A 16,943-nucleotide genomic window follows, 5' to 3' on the forward strand; every position below is an offset into this window, starting at 1 on the left:
GCTAAATGTCATTTCCTGCTGCTCGTCTTCAATTTGACATTGTGTCTTACATCAACCGCTCCTTGTGTTGGCTTTAATTAATGGTAAATTGTCTGTCAAGATGTGTTATGTGCGGAGATGTTACATTGTTATCTTTGCAGCTAATGTTAGGATGGTCCCTTTGAAGTGTCTACCATTTCAAACAGTCAGCACAGATGAAGTTGAAACTCAGGCCAGCAGACTGTCAGGGATTACAGAGGTGCTCATTTATGTTTTGAACACCACTTTGCTGTAGTTGTCAAGGTGTCACTGAGATGTGGTAATAACTATCCTGATAGTCTCTGTTATTCATTTATTGTTTACTTAGCATCTGGCAGCTGTCCAAATGATAACTATATTTTTTCTTGTATTAAGAAATATCATCATATTGCAAAAACAATAAATTGATGAAACAAAATAAAAAAAATATGTTAAGATGTTAAACCAATTAGTGAAATAATTCTTTTTTTCATAAGACACTTCAATCATATATACCTGGGATCTTTACAGCAGTAAGGTAACACATAATCTTGAAGGTCTTAAAAGGACCATTTAAACTTAAGTTTACATTGTATAACTAAGGTTATACATAGGGTTTGAGTGATAAGTAAACACCTTAAACAATGATGTGATATATATATCAAAAATATTTTTCAGTCTGTTTCTTTGTGTTCCATCTAATTCGAGTACTAACTCTTTAAATATATTAACATGTCTCACTGTCTCACCACAGTAACATAAATTAAGCAGCACAACAAGCTAGGGACTAAAAATATAAAAAAATTACAGAAAACCCTTTTTAATTATTTATTTTTCAAAGTCTGGTAGTGACCATGCTATAGACTGTGGTCAATATTTCATATTCTAGCACGACATTTTTGGTCATACATATATTGTATATTAGCAGTAGATGTTGCTGTAGTTAAAATGTGCCCTGCTGTGTTTGTTAAACTTTCCTTCTGAGTTTTTTTTTCTGTGTTTTATTGTACACAATTTTACAATTAGACATGATAGTTTTTTGTGACTAGTATCAATGATATTGCGTTTACTCTGAAGTGTTAATTCAATTAATTTGCCAACAGTATCTGTGTGATTGTCGTTATGTATATATGCACACGATTGTAAAAGTTTGAGGATTTTCTGCTTGTGTGTGTGTAAATCATTGTATGCATTTTGGGATGAAGCTTATTTCGGTGCCCTCTAATTAAGCAGAATGAATAGCGTTTAGTTTACCTGATGGTATGTGTTTAGCAAATTCTCCTGTATGTGATTCATTTATTTCTTTAATGTGAGCAAAGAAAAGCAGAATCTGTACATCTGACATAAACAATGGAAATGCTACAGCAGTTGAAATATTTGCTGGCAAACCTAAACACAAGAATTGTTAAGCTGGACCTGAACCTTATTCTTTCAAAATGAAAAAAAGTTATCAGTTATGGCCACTGAAAATCTACCAAGTGTAACCTAAGTTAAAAAATATGTAGAGAATGTATCATTCCTATAAAAGAGAAGCCAGTTTCATCCACAGTTTCATTCAGCATAAAACTGTATTCTTCTTCAGGGAGTAAAGCCTGAGCTGTGTATGAACTGTTGCATCCCTTGTCCCATTCACACTGCCCTTTCAGTGTGGGAATCTCTGATTCTCCGCATCGGAGAGGGGGGACAGTTTCGCTGCAGCTCTGACGTGCCTCCAGAGTTTGTATCAGAGCCGCAGCAGAAGCGAGCCAGCGTGCCATAGTCATTGAATAAAAGAGAAATGTCTCACACTTCAACCCACAAAGCAATGTTACAGGACCAAACAACGATAATTTGGTAACTGGTAGTGTCTCTGGCAACTTGTATTAAAAAAAAAAATGCGGTCGATAAAGGGCTACTGTCAGTCATTCCTTGCAGCCCTGCATTGCTTTACTATCATTTGTGCCTTGTGCATTGTTTGAAAATACAGACCATTGGCAGGCTTAAAAATTGAGTGACTATAGGCCAAGTACTAAGACGGACATCTTTGATAATAGTTAATTGTGTCTCTTATCTAGTGTGAAAGCACTGATTACTTACTTAAAAATACTATATAGTATGTGGTAGGGAGTGAGTGAGTGATTAGCTGTATTTTTCACTGTCTGACAGTCCTCTAGACACAGATGCTCAGGTCACCCACTCTTACTCTAAATCCCTCTCTCAATCAGTTTTCTAATGATGTGATGCTGTCGCCAATGTTAATAAGAAAATTCCTGGGGAAATGCAACAAAAGAAACAAACAGAGGAGAAGAAGCTATAATGATACTAAAGCAAGGGTGAATGAGAGCTGATTAACGTCAATGCACACATCTGGCAATCTAATAGAAATAATAAGTCTAGTTTTTTCGTTGTGATTTTGTTCTTGTGTGTATACATATTTCAAGGGTCAGCACACAGCAAATGGTGAGAGGAGGTAAGAGTGTGTATAAGGGAACCTTACACAAACTGCTTTGTCATTTATTTATGTAATTATACAAATAAAGCAACATTTGAATGTGAATTTAAAAGCATAGCAATGAAAAGGGACAAAAAAACTATATTTGTATGTGTGCTGTGTTACTATTAAAAGCATAATGAAAAAGATATTTTATAAAAGGAAAAGACAAGAAAAAAGAGCAAGAGAAAGAGACATACACAGAGACAGAGAGAGAGGATGATGAGGGCTGCTGATATGAGTGATGAATACGTTATTTAATCAAGTGACTGATGAAGTAGGATAGTGGCTGATTAGAGTTACAGGGTCAAGATGGAGAAGGTCAATGTTGATTTCATCAACTCGCTGGATGTCCCCTAAGACACAGGGACATAAGTCAACCACCAGGTTTATACCACACAGACAAAAGGTGCAGATGTATCTGACAAAATCAGGTTATTATAAATTCCTCAAAACTAGACTGCCAATCAGGCAACATGACATAATTTTTCAAATGAGTCACACGCCTGCTTTCCCCCTTTTTTTTGATACAGGATTAAACAAACCCTGCAAGTGTTGTGTTATCCTATGAGTTACTATATCTATTGTCTGTCTGTCCTGTCTGGTGAGATTTATGCTAGATAACACTAACTCCAGGAAGAATGCCTATTTGAGACCCTCTTTTTTCTTCCTTTCGACCATTCAAGATTACAGAGTACTTTACAAACATTTAGATATCAACATATCAACAGCAAAAATGTAGGGACAAACAATCAAAGCAAAGCAAGGAAAATGGAACAAAAAAAAAATGACTGCAATTCAGATAAACCTGAGAAAAAGCATTTCAAAACTAATAATGTAAAACTACAATGCATATGTGGTTCAGTTTTAAAGGACAGTTCCCACCCATTGCACAATGAGTTTCAGCTTTCAGGTTTACAACCCCTAAGTGTAAAACAAAAAGACACAAAAACAGCTTTGTCCCTGCAGCTATTACACTGAAAAATAAGCGATAAACTTATTTTGCACAAATGATTAATTATTGCTGCTTTTACTATTTACTCATTGCTGTACTTGTTTTATTTTACTTATCTATTTATATTTTACTCTTTATGTCTGTTTTTATAACCTAAATAATTTTTTTGATTCATTTTGTATATTTTCTTATTATTATTAGCAGTTCAGTTCAATTTCACCATCTCAGAATGATCTGGACCTGTAAGAACCTTGTAAAAACTTTTTAAAAAACTTTTTAAAAGTTCTTACTTTTTTTTACTTCCACTGTCCTAATTTGGATGATGTGTGATTGTGTTGTTTATGTTTATGTATATGTTTTCCCATATGTGTGTATGAGGACTCTACTACTGCAAACAAAATCTACCTCTAGGTACTAATAAAGTAACTTGAACTTGAACTGATTTATTAATAAAAAATGATTTGATTTGTTAAAAAAAGTGTAGTATGTGGAGTGTGCATATTGTAAACACAAAAAAAACTTAAGTACATTTTACTAACAGTACATTTTAGCAGGTATTCCTATTCATATGTCTGCTCATGATGCTGCAGTAGTCTTTTTAGTAGTTTTCCCTTGTTGGAAACCCATGTTTACCCTTGTTGGTATTACTTAGATTAAAAAGAAAGCAGAATAGTTATGTTTCATTGTTTCTTATGATTGTACTGAGTGATCCAAAGCAGCTTTCAGAGCTATGGGCTGTGCCAGGAGTCCACTCTATTTAGAAAGCCAGTGTAGTGTGGAGAGCTGTCCATGGTCCTGAAGCAATGGTTGTCAGGGAGTTAAAATTATTAGATTCAAATGCAAATTCATTTCAATTCTGAACTAAGAAATTAACGTCTGATCTTGTATTAGCATTTTGGTGTAGTGCTTGACATTGATGCGATGCAATTGCTTCTAGGATTCAGATTTTGTCAAAGAAAAATCCCATTTAAAGCTCACTTTTGAGATTTTTGGCCTTGTGCAATAATGGATTTTAGGTTGCAAGTGGGTAAGTAGGTCTTGTTGTCCTTAACTGTGGAATTTATTCATTCCCCTTTGGTAGTATTTCTGGCTGGAGTCCCATTGATACAAATGTCAATGTGACCCACAGGTTCTTGTTATATAATGCTGTTTTCTGTGTTTCTTAACGTGGGAAGGTCTATATATGGAAGGAGGCTATGTGAAATATCAGTTGAGGACATTTAGACCTGTGCATCCGACTTGACTGCTCACAGACTTTATCACTGTAGGTGAATTTTCATGCAACGCATTAACTTGAGGACATGAGAATTACAGGCAACAGAGGGAAAAAACAGGGTTATTCCAAATTGCACACCAGGTGCACTGGTCTTGAGTGTGTCATTGTGTGCACATACCTGCAGACGGAACACTGTCTTTGAGGCTGCAGGGCAGTGAACATGACAATGACAGAGTAGTTCCTGGGTGGGGCCTTGACAAAGCGACGGAACTTGTCCCCGTTCATCCGGACGACCGAACGCCGAGAGGACCACTCCATCATCTGGTCAACCTTCTCTGACAGCAGATTCTGAGCACATAGACAAGGAAAAGGGCAAAGAGAGGACAATACATCCCATTAGGACATTTACATTCAATCAGAAACATTCATCTCTACTTCTGAATGCAGGTCTTTTACTTGTAACAAAGTATTTACATACTGTGTTTTTTACTTAAAGGCTGACTCCACCAATTAAACACACACCTATTAAAGTGTGTTTACAGTTCATGGGGAGTACTACGGCATATTCAAAAAAGTGCCTCTAGTGATGTCACTAAGTGGCTAGGTTGCATTATAGGTAATGTAGGTGCTAGGTTTTGAAAAAGGAAGAAAAAATTTGTAACATCACTGGAGGACATGTATCAGACTACATGGAGCTTCTTCTGGAACCACAAAAAGGCTTTACACTACTTTCAAATAAACAGATCACAATAGTCATACAAATTCAGCTTTAATGTCTTCGGGGGGAAGAAAGCATAAAGAGTAAAGTGACAGTATAGAAAAGTTGCAAAGACATTCTGACCAACTCCAGAATGAAATTATCTATTTGTACAATCCCCTGGTATCATCCAGCTTTTATACAGAATACATAAAAGTCTTAGTCTCTAAAGTTGTCTGACATTCAAGCAATTCCTTGACCAGTCAGGAGCCTTACAGTATATAGGCCATTTGAAAGTCTGATGTTGATACACAGCAAGGTGTTGCTGGATGCTAGTTGCTAAACCTTTTCTACCTTTTGTATGGATTTTACCTTTATGTGAATCAGGACTTATTTTTTTGTGTAAAATTTCTACATGTTTTCTTTTTCTCTCTCTCTTTTTGTCTTTTTTTGCCATGATGTATTGTCTGTATGTTTTCATAATAACTGCCTTAGGACGACGGATGAAATTTAGCAATTATGCAACTCCGGCATATTTACATTGATGCTCTTTGATATGTTAATTAATGTGCATTGTCCTAATCAAAAAAAAAAAAAATCTAAATTTTAATAGTTTGACTCCTGGCCTGCTTTGACTAAAGGGATGCAAAGAATCTGGAATACAGCACCTAACCATTATTTACAGAATATTAGCCCTGACTAGGCAGTTGAGGTGTGTGTGTATGCACAGAAAAGCCAGTGTGAATTGTAGGAGTCTGCTGTTGATTAAATCTGGTCCGACTTAGCGTAAAGGTCACAACAGAGTTGGCGTAGGAACGCTAAAGATAAACAACACACAGCATACACGTGTACACAAACACACGAGCTAGTGCATTTGCAAGGTTCATAAAGCTGAAATGCTTATATCAGCAAACTCATATGATGGAGTACAACAATGTTTCAGTGTAGCTTTATGCAAGTGTGTGTGCGTATGCATTAGTCTCCTTGTGCCATGTGTGGTTGTGTTTGGCTGTAAATCTACTGTAAGACCGTATTCGTCTCAGTTCTCAGCAGGACACTGCTTCGTTTCTACCAGCATCATCTCTGCCAAACCTGAGCTCTGAACTGATGAGTGATGAAATACTCAGACTGCTGAAGAAACACTCTTGTTTTCCAACCTCTATACAGCAAAAAATCTGTATGGAAGCATGTTTACACCATAAAACTGTTTTGTGTGTGTGTGTGTGTGTGTGTGTGTGTGTGTGTGTGTGTGTGTGTGTGTGTGAAATAGACTGCATTAAATTTATGCTGAGGATTTGTCATGCATTTTTCATTAAAGGCCTTTAGTCCATCATGTCTGCACTTTAACCCATAAATGTAAATAAAAATTGATAAAAGTTTTCTAATGGCCCTCTTTTAACCACAGCTAGCTCTGAATGGGAACAGGTTATACAAAAAAATACACCCCTTGCTGAATCAGAATTAATGCAGTAGTCCTGCAACTGCTGTTCGGAGTACCCATAAAAAAACACAGTTTAGAAAATGTCATAGGAATAACTTTGCCTAATGGTTTGTCAAAGCAAATTATCTGTGCATGTCCTGCAAGTCTTTTACTTGAAACACAAAATCCAACATTAAATATTTAAAATAAGCCTTGGATGCTGAGCACGCTCTAACATAGCTGTGCCCATTTTTTGTTTATTTTTAAATGTATTATCACCATGTATAGCCAGCTGAGCCTGCTGACTTACCCAACTATGGTATATCATTCTCTCTCTCAGCCCACATATGCTTGCAGGTCTCCGGGCAGAGGGGCATTTTATGCAGGGCTGAAGAGTAGCAGTGCAGAGTGGTAAGCTTTTGTGGTTGAACTTTTTCAAAAATCTGCAGTCAGTTTACATCAACTATGTGTTAGCGCATGCTTACACAGCATGCACCCAAGGCCTCTTATTGTAAACAGTAACTTTCTGTCTCTCCCACTCCATCCCTCTTTCTACCCAGTAGTGTGCGAGTACTGGATCGAATAGACAGTAGCTAAATAATTAAGCACCGAGTCTCTCTGCTACTGCTAATCAGATACAAAATATGTCTCTCTCACACACATACAAACACACATATTAGGTCATGGGCTTGGCTGCAAAAACAGAGAAGAGCTGTAAATGAAAGCTCTCTAGTAAACAGGCTGCAGACAAGATCTCAGGAGACAAAAAGGTAAAATCGGAAGATGAGAGTGAGACAGACAGAGAAAGATAGACTGTGGAATGGCATGTGGTTCTGCTGTGTTGCTTGTTCACTTCTGACAACACACATTCCCACACTAATGGGCCATGTATAATGAGGCTGGAGATTCACTGAGCAACACAACATAAAGGGTACAACCGACGGAGAAGGGTGTGCACACAGGTACAAAGAGCTATTTGTACACCTTTGATTTTTTTTTGTCTTTAATTTATTTACCAACTTTTTGCCCGTGTGCAGTCAGCCTCAAAAGGAGAGCTGTCAGTCCTGGATGCCAATCATACTGGCTGTAATGATGCACTGCCCTACTCATGCTCCGCACACACACACACACACACACACACGCACACACAGTTTTCAAACATAAAGTACTACTTGTGAGCAAAGTGTAAGAGATGATGTCAACGTGCTGAAAAAGCAATGGAGAGAAGGGCAACTGGAGAGTCTACTGGATTTTATGCAGTGTATATTATGAAGTACATGCTGTCGTTTGAGGGGTCTCAAAATGGAAAGTCCTATTAACAATGATAAAATAATGTGTCACGACCACTAAATTAGCCACAAGACACTATAGACATTATGCTGGTTTTACCATTACAACAGGTAAACATGAAGAAAAGAAGGCTTCTTTTAATTCGATTTAAAAAAAAACAAACAAGAAAAAAAAACAGGGAATTCAAAATAAAAGACCTGCCAATGATAATAAAAGACCACCTCAAATTAAAGGCCTTGTTCACGCTTCAGTTGTGCTAAACACAGCCACTATTTGAGAGTTCACAGGAATCATTACTGTCTGTATTCAGACAAAATGATGCCTCTTAACTACAAAGTAGCTAAAAACTCTTTAAGGAGCACTGTCTGCACAGAGCTATTTAAATGCCTTATGTTAGACCTTCAAGTGACTCCCACACATCAGCGTTATGACTCCCTACTTTACCTGACCCACCACACAAACATGTATAACACATAAGCACTCCAAACAGCCCGGGACCATTAAAAACATTTATTTTCTACCCCACTGAGCACAGAGGGCATTAAAATGAATCACAACTAGGGTGTGTGACTGCACTTATGTGTGTGTGAGAATAAAATGCACAAATGGTTTGCAGATATCCTGCTTTATCCATCTGATTTTCTGTTACTCTCTCTGTGAATGTCATAACCCCTCTCTCTCTCTCTCTCACACACACACACACACACACACACACACACACACACACACAAAATAGGCCACAGGGTAAGCAGCAGGGTCAGTAGCACTAAAATTTGAAATGTTCATCTAGTTCCCTCGTTTCCTCATTCAATTTTTTCATTATTTCCATTTTTCTACTTAATCTTCATTTGTTGTTTCTCCTGTTTTTGTTTTAATTTTCCTATTATCTTCTTTTCACCAGCTCCCTTTCATGTAGCAATGACAAGTCATTACTGCGAGCTAAGAGCTGGATAAGGTGGCTAAATAAAGAATAGAAGACTAAATAAATTAAGTGACTCTGAAAGAAAAACTTTCTCATGCAGAGCATCCACAAACTGATATTAAGAGTTTTTACACCAACTCTCCAAGAAGAAGGAGAAGAAAAGAAAAACAACTGATGGCCACACAGTCAGTGGTTATGGAGGGCATGATAGAGGACGGTTAGTTTATCAGCCAGACAGTTTTTTAATCAAACCGTTACTCTGCCAGCCAATCAATCTGCCTGAAAACCGTCAGATTAATGATCACGCACTCAGCCAGTTGGCTAACCGGACAGTCAGTTAATTAATTATTTAGCTAACAAATTAGCTAATTGGTAGATCGGTGAGTTCCTGCCAGTCACTCACTCAACGACTCACTTGGTGAGTTAAGCAGGAAGCCATGTGGTTAGCTGGTTTATCTTTCAGGTAAGTTGCTCAACCAAATGAGTAATTTAGTATTTTAAAAGCTGACCAGTCCTGCAGCCACAGCAGACAAAAGAGGCCAATCCTGATACATCCCATTCCTCTCCCTAACTTAATCCTGTTTAACTTCTAATCTAAAAAAACAAAGATGTACTCAGCAGTATGTAAAACTACAGATACTAGTCCAAAACACAGAATAAATTGACCGCATAAAAGCGCAGAGCAAGAAAGGCCAAAACCAGATTACCCTTTAAACTATGAAAGAAGTGCTGCAAGGAAGAAGAGGACTGCTTGGAATTAACAAACTTCTTGTAGTATTCGAACAGAGACGAGGTGATTTAGTCTGCAGCAGCCAGGCAGCATGACACGAGTTGGTGAAATCACCTCTCCAATTTCAAGATGTTTTGAATGGGGGAGCTTGACCTATCAGTCCAAACTCTGTGATTTTCACTTTAGAGAAACTACCGGGTGTAAATCTGTATTGTGCCATTTGATTTTCACTGTCTGTATGAAAGAAAATACTGCCAATGAAACTGTCATCTCAAGTATACTCAAGAGCAAACGGTCATTTATTTTTCTCTTTTTGAGAACAGTCTCAAAAGTTTTTGACAGGAAATGCTGAGGTTAGTGTTTCATGAATATTTGGTGACCATTCCATGTTACGGCCTCCCATAATAAGGCCATAACAAGAGGAGGGGAGGTTCACAGTGCTCCCTGTCCAAGAGGACCTTTTCGAAAAAATTAATTGTGACATAATATGCTCAGAACTTTCTTCTTATATCATGTGGATGATAGAAAATGTGTTTGTGATGAACAAAGATCTTTACTGTGACACCTCTGGGAGTATGAGTGTGTAAAACTGTCGCTTTGAAAATGACAAACCCAACCGAGCGCTGACTGCAGCAGAGCGAGTCGTCTTATGCTGTTATCATGGATGTCCATCTCCACAGTGTTAGTTTCAGGAAGTGGCTGGCTACATAGCGCACGACCTTACCCAAAAGTATGATGCATTCAAGTCTGAATAGATGCAGTGAACTCTTTACTGACAGGGGGCGCACAATATATTTTTTTTCCTGACAACACGGCATTGTGAAACTCAAATCCATGCCTAAATTGGCAGGAGGACAGCTAATTAGCAGTTAGCTCATAGCAGTTGGTGGACAGCAGTTTCCTTTGGCTCATGGAGCTCACAGCAACAGAGCTAATAGCCTACAGCTTACAGAGCCAATAAAGCTGAAAACTATACACAAAGCACGACTGAGAGCTGTACAATCTGAACTGCAGTTAATTGTGAAAACACAGCAAGTTTACAAAGAATAAATGCACTAAGTACTTCACCTGAGTACAGTTTGGAGGCAAAAGTGCTTTGAATAAATAACTGATAACAAGAAAGTAAAGAAAAAAATATTTGGATTTTGGGACGTTTACATTCCGTGTAGGTAAAACGTGGATCAGCCTGGAGCACTGATTGTAACATTGCTCTACAGTGAGATTAGTGTAGAAACCCCCCACATCGTACCTTCAAGTGTTTTGTAGTAACTGGATGGGGACAGCCATGATTTTGCCAGCCAGCGAGGGGTTTGATCTGTGAACCTTCCTCATGAAAAGCCAACAGCATTTGTTCAATCCACAATCCCTTGCTCTGAGCGGTCTAAACACAGGTCTATTGTAAGTGAATGGGTCTAGGCTTTGGCCATCAAGCTTCCTCCAATTCGCCCATTGAAAGCGGGATTACTGGAAATTGGCTTCGTATAACATCGAACAAAGACTCATGTCTCACCCACTTTCTCACACACGTTCACTCACACCCAAACTCACACACACACGCACACACACACACACACAGACACAAAGAAGTACACTGCTCTTTGTAAAAAGCAACAAAAAATTGCAAGTCAATTTATGCTAATCATAGCGTCCTTATGATGACTTTGGGACTGCCTGTGTGAAGTTAAATTGAAAATACTTACATACACGAACACATGCTCAAAGGGAACTCAGGAGGGCAGAACAAATGAAAGAAAAGGAGAAGCAACATGCCTCATAAGTCAATGCTTTTAAATTAATTATCATTATCATTAATAATATCATTATTACAGGGACAGAAGGGAAGAATTAAAAGGGGGGGGGGGGGGTAACTGTGAGGTTAGAATTGAGGAGAAATAAATGTATTGGTTGAAGCAAAAACAGTTCCAGATATGGCAATGAATAGGATGAGAAGGAACTGAGGACTCCATGAGGAAGAAAGCAAATGAGGCAGAAGAAGAGAAGCGATACATGGGGGAAGAAGGGGTTCATGAGAGGAAGGGGGCACGAAAGGTGACGAAGCAGCAAAGAAGTTGGACAAGTGAGCAGGGCAGCACAAGGAGCAACGCAGAGCCCTCCACACCAATTACTGTAACAGAAACATGCTTTTGGCTGTCATTTGTTTGTTTGTAAGTACACATACACACAGACCACTGGAGAAAATATCCCAAATCCTGTGAATAAAGGAAGTAAAAGAACACTCTATTCGGTGTGATGTTGAATATATATACCACCACACATTTTGATAGTGCATCTGTTTGAGTCAGTTTGCCTGTCAGTGCCATTGTTTTCGTTTCTCACCTCCGCTGTATCAAACCAATGTACTTTCATATTGCAGCTCCGTATTTGTCAGCCCATAATCTGCGATTCCCAAAAATACCGTGACTTGTCAGCAGCGGGGTTGGGGGAGGAGGATTTGTCAGCTTATCTGTCTAATAACAATTACTGAAATAAATGTATTTTTCCCCTGCCTTTGTCCATGTGTCTTCACATCCATCAACCTCCAGCGATTTGATTTTAGTTTATATCTTTCCCCCCATTAGTGCTAGCGGTTGTGTCTCTCTCAGTGATGCTTGCAGAATATCTAAAGATTTGCTTTTTTTTTTCTTTTGCTCACAGATTATGGCTTCTATCTAAACCTTGCAGGCACATGGTGTGACATTTTAAATCTTCTGTCATTTCCTTTCCCGAGGGTGCCTGTCTAAGTCTTTTGTGTTTGTAAGTTCAGGATGTCTGCAAGTTTCATTAAGTTAACTTTTAAACTTTTTCAGATGCTTTAACACAGTTAGGAGGGCCTCTTGCGATAATTTTGAAGCTGAAATGATGTGTGAAATTGATAAAAACACCGTATGCATGTGGCTGTGGGTGGCTAGGTTTCATCCTCACGACAATGACATCACATTATTCTGTAGGAAAACTCAATTAAGACCATGACGGCTGAATTAAGACTACAGAATTGTCTACACTGAGGATGGTTTTGAGCTCCAACAAAAAATCAGGTAAAACTACCTTTTTCAGTGGGATACCTCTTAAACCTGAACTGGGATATCCAAATTCTATTTAATTGGTGGATTTGTTCTACAGTAGTGCTTCAACGATAAGTCACCTACTATTTTAAAATCGATAAATCATTTCAGTAATTTTCCAAGAAGATGAAGATGTCACTTTGGGCTCTTGTTTAAATATATCATTTTGTTTTCTTTTTACATTTAATACACTTAAAAGTTGATTGGGAAAATAATCCTACTTGGAGAGCCAGAGAAAGATACTTTTTTTTTTTTTTCGTAAATAAAGAGCACATTGACGTTCTCCAGCCAACTATATGGTAGAATATTTTAACAATGCACTGTCATACCAGTTATCCCAGATGTTTGAACCAGGACTGTAACATATTCTAGTTACACTTTATATCTGTCACAAAACATAAGCACAGTGCCAAGGCTAATTGTTTAGTCACTCTGCTTGACCTCCACTAACCCCCCTTTCCCCTTTATTATTTTTCTTTTCCCGATCTTGCAGATATCATTTCTCAGGGGAAGCAGAAAGCTCCAATTGGGATTATGGGGCATCTGTGCAGTTTGATTTTGTTATAAAAGCATCCCAATAAAAACTGGGGGTGGACACAGGGCAAGGGGCCAGTCCTACTGTAAAAACAATAGGGAGGCAACGCAAGCACTCAGGGAGCATATGGTCACTGTACTGCTCCCTGCAATAAAGCCAAGAGATGGAGGGAAGGAGGGAGGAGAGGAAAGTAAATGAAAAAATAGGAGGATGACAGGGGGTGAGGAGGGATGAAGAAAGGAGGAAAATCACCTGGGCAAGTAAAAAGTAAGAGAGAGAGAGAGCAAGAGAGAAACCGGAGGCAATACAGAGTATCAAAAGAAGGAAAAGGGTACAAAAAACAAACAAAAAAAACAGTTGTTTAATAATAAATGAAGACGCAGCAATTGAGACAGACAAAGACAGAATTTGGTGATGCAACACTGAGACGCAGCTAGTCTTATTGTTTCAGACTGGGGATTGTGAGCAAACCAAACAATATTTTAGGCAGGCAATATCGTACACGACTAAACCTGATGATGGCTGCGAATTTATCTCAAATCATATCAACACAGGGTTAATGCTTTTGCCAGTGGCTACCGGGCAAAGATTACATTAGTGTGCGACAGTTTATGACTTTAATTTCCATAATTTAATTCAAGTTCAAAATCAATACCATATAGCATTTCAAAGACGTTTATCAATGCACAAATGTGGAGAAGTCTTTATGCCTGTTGTAGTGAGGGCTGATTAGCACAATACACAGTGTGCAGTGTGTCTACAGCCTCAGCGCTGTCACATTCCCAATGTTTGCCTTGGCACCAACAACTGGACAAGCATCACTATTACATTTCTGTAATAACCCCAAAAAAAACAAACAAAAAAATGATTCCTTAACTTTTTCTAGTCACCAAAGGCAGGTTATAAAGGGATCAAATGATTATCTGGCTAAACAAATCTGTATGTAAATTAGTTTCCTCTAGGATTTACATTTGTTTGTTTTAAATTAAAACATTTAAAAAAGGACTGCATCACAGGAATTAAAAGAAAAAGTATTTCAGACTGAAGACGCCGGGCAAAATCTTTGCATGGTAGGAATGTAAATCAGGCTTCTTTCTGTCATAAACAGGACCATCTATAGTTCAAAGGGAGCAAGAATCTAGAAAAGCCTTCAAAGTACTCCACATGGTTCTTGCAATGGGAACACAATTATGAGATTTATGGACTTTAACCCCAGACAAGGACATAATACAAAATGTGTGGAAAGATAGCTGACTATAAAGAGAAACCTTTCTAATTCAGATCAAAACTAACAATCTCACTTTAGAAAGCGCACACAGCATAACCAGCATCACACTTTTCTGTCCTTGGAAAAAGGATGGAACAAAACAGTCGAAACCAACTTTAGAAATCAAGAAAAATGCATTTTGAACCAATCAGACAGCTAGTGGGGATCTGTAAAAAAAGAAAGGGACATAAGTGAAGCCCTGGAGATGAGTCGGTTGCAGCAAAGAGCCATTCTCTTGAATTTGAACCCTTCATCATGATGTAGGGGACATGGTACTATCAAGTCTTTCCGTGCCTTATTATCTATATTTCAGCTCACTATCCATCTTACTCTGAAGAGGGCTTAAGTAAAAGAACAAACTTTTATCAACTTGTCACTCTCGGCTTGAGTCATCACGCAAATTCAAGACTCTGCATGTTTAGGGTCAAACCTTCAATGTGGATGTGCGCAGGGTGTTTATCTGCCTGCACTAAGTGTGTGTGTGTGCGTAATCAAACGGTTCAGGCATAAAGAGTCCAAATTTTAGATTCCACTTGCTTAGTGGTTTTGGTAGCATGGGTCAGTGGTGGGTGGTATCAAGGTTTAATTATGCACTGTAGTGAAACCAGAACAAGTGGTACAGCAACAGCTTCTCATGCGTCTTCACAATTTTTGTAATCCATTTCACATGAAATAAGGAAGAAGAAATGTACTCAAGGACTTCAGTCAAAGGATTTCAGTAGGTGTGCTAGTGTGTGTGTGTGTGTGTGTGTGTGTGCGTGCATGTGCATGCGTGCATATGTGCGTGTGCATGTGTGTGTTGTAAAAAGGGTATAATTAGCATAAGACAACATTTAATAAAGAAATAAATATTTATTTTACTTTATCAACTCTTTGTACATATCTTTCTGACTTACTAATGCACACTACTGTTAAAAAGTTTGGGGTCACCCAGACAATTTAATGTTTTCCATGAAAACTCACTTCATTAATTCATCAAATGAGTTGCGAGATGAATATAAAATATAGTCAAGACATTGACGAGGTTAGAAATAATTATTTTTATTTGAAATAATAATTTTGTCCTTCAAACTCTGCTTTCATCAAAGAATTCTCCATTTGCAGCAATTACAGCCTTTCAGACCTTTGGCATTCTAGCTGTCAGTTTGTTGAGGTAATCTGAAAAAAATTGACACCACAAGTTGGCTTGGCTTGATGGGCACTTCTTACGTACCATACGGTCAAGCTGCTCCCACAACAGCTCCATAGGGTTGAGATCTGGTGACTGTGCCGGCCACTCCATTGCAGACAGAATACCAGCTGACTGCTTCTTCCCTAAATAGTTCTTACATAGCTTGGAGGTGTGCTTTAAGTCATTCTCCTGTTGTAGGAGGAAATTGGCTCCAATCAAGAGCTGACAACAGTGTATGGCATAGTGTTGCAAAATGGAGTGATAGTCTTCCTTATTCAAAATCCCTTTGACCTTGTACACATTTCCCACTTTATTAGCACCAAAGCAGCCCCAGACCATCACATTACCTCCACTATGCTTAACAGATGGCGTTAGGCGCTTCTCCAGCATCTTTTCACTTGTTCTGTGTCACACAAATGTTCTTCTGTGGGAACACCTCAAACTTAGATCTGTCTGTCCATAACACTTTTTTCCAATCTTCCTCAGTCCAATGTTCTTTTCCCCATCTTAATCTTTTCCTTTCATTGGCCAGTCTCAGATGTGGCTTTTTCTTTGCCACTCTGCCTAGAGGTTCAGCATCCCAGAGTTGCTTCTTCACTGTGGACATTAGAGGTGGGTGCAATTCATCGATGTGGCGATGCATCGCAATGTGTCACGTGACGATTTGGCATCGATTAATTAAGGTGGATGCTTTTCCGCAAGACCGGAACAAAAAACACGTAACCAGAACCTTAGCGCGCGCGCCGCCCGGACTGTTTAGTGAGTGGGACCACAACAAATGGAACAGTAACGTTAGTTTCTTTGCAAATTGGCAACAGCTTTAGCAGCCCACAAAGAGTGGCCAATTCTCTCGCCACCGGGGTTCACTGCAACCATGTGGAAGCATTTTGGATTTTATGAGAGAGCAAACAAGACGACTGACAAGACCTATGCAATTTGCTGTTTTCAGTGTTTTCCGCCAATAGAGGGGGCTCTTGTGCAAGTGGAGCTTTCCCTGGTCAAAGTTAAGTAGGTCAAAGTGCAAATGTTTACATAGTCATAAAAAAAAAAATATTTTGTGTCTTTGAAACATACAAGTCAAATGTTCAAAAAACCTTGTTATTTATTTAATGAGTGTAGTTTTAGAGGAACTGAGTTAATAGATAGGCTATTTATTTACAAATATAGCCACAGATGAAGACAAAATCAATCTCGTATGGAAAAAAAGCATT

The 16,943-nt window shown here is 38.5% G+C and overlaps 1 protein-coding gene across 1 annotated transcript in view; it reads right to left on the reverse strand.

The window, feature by feature from the left end:
* The window catches only part of tusc3 (tumor suppressor candidate 3), an 86,087-nt gene that overhangs the window by 43,626 nt on the left and 25,518 nt on the right, over positions 1-16,943 (reverse strand). Inside the window, exon 2 of the mRNA XM_030428401.1 lies at positions 4,817-4,986. Within this exon, the coding sequence (XP_030284261.1) occupies positions 4,817-4,986 (170 nt within the window). The remainder of the gene's footprint in view (positions 1-4,816; positions 4,987-16,943) is intronic.

The sequence above is a fragment of the Sparus aurata genome, chromosome 1 (assembly GCF_900880675.1).
Source record: "Sparus aurata chromosome 1, fSpaAur1.1, whole genome shotgun sequence".
NCBI classification, from domain to species: Eukaryota; Metazoa; Chordata; class Actinopteri; order Spariformes; family Sparidae; genus Sparus; species Sparus aurata.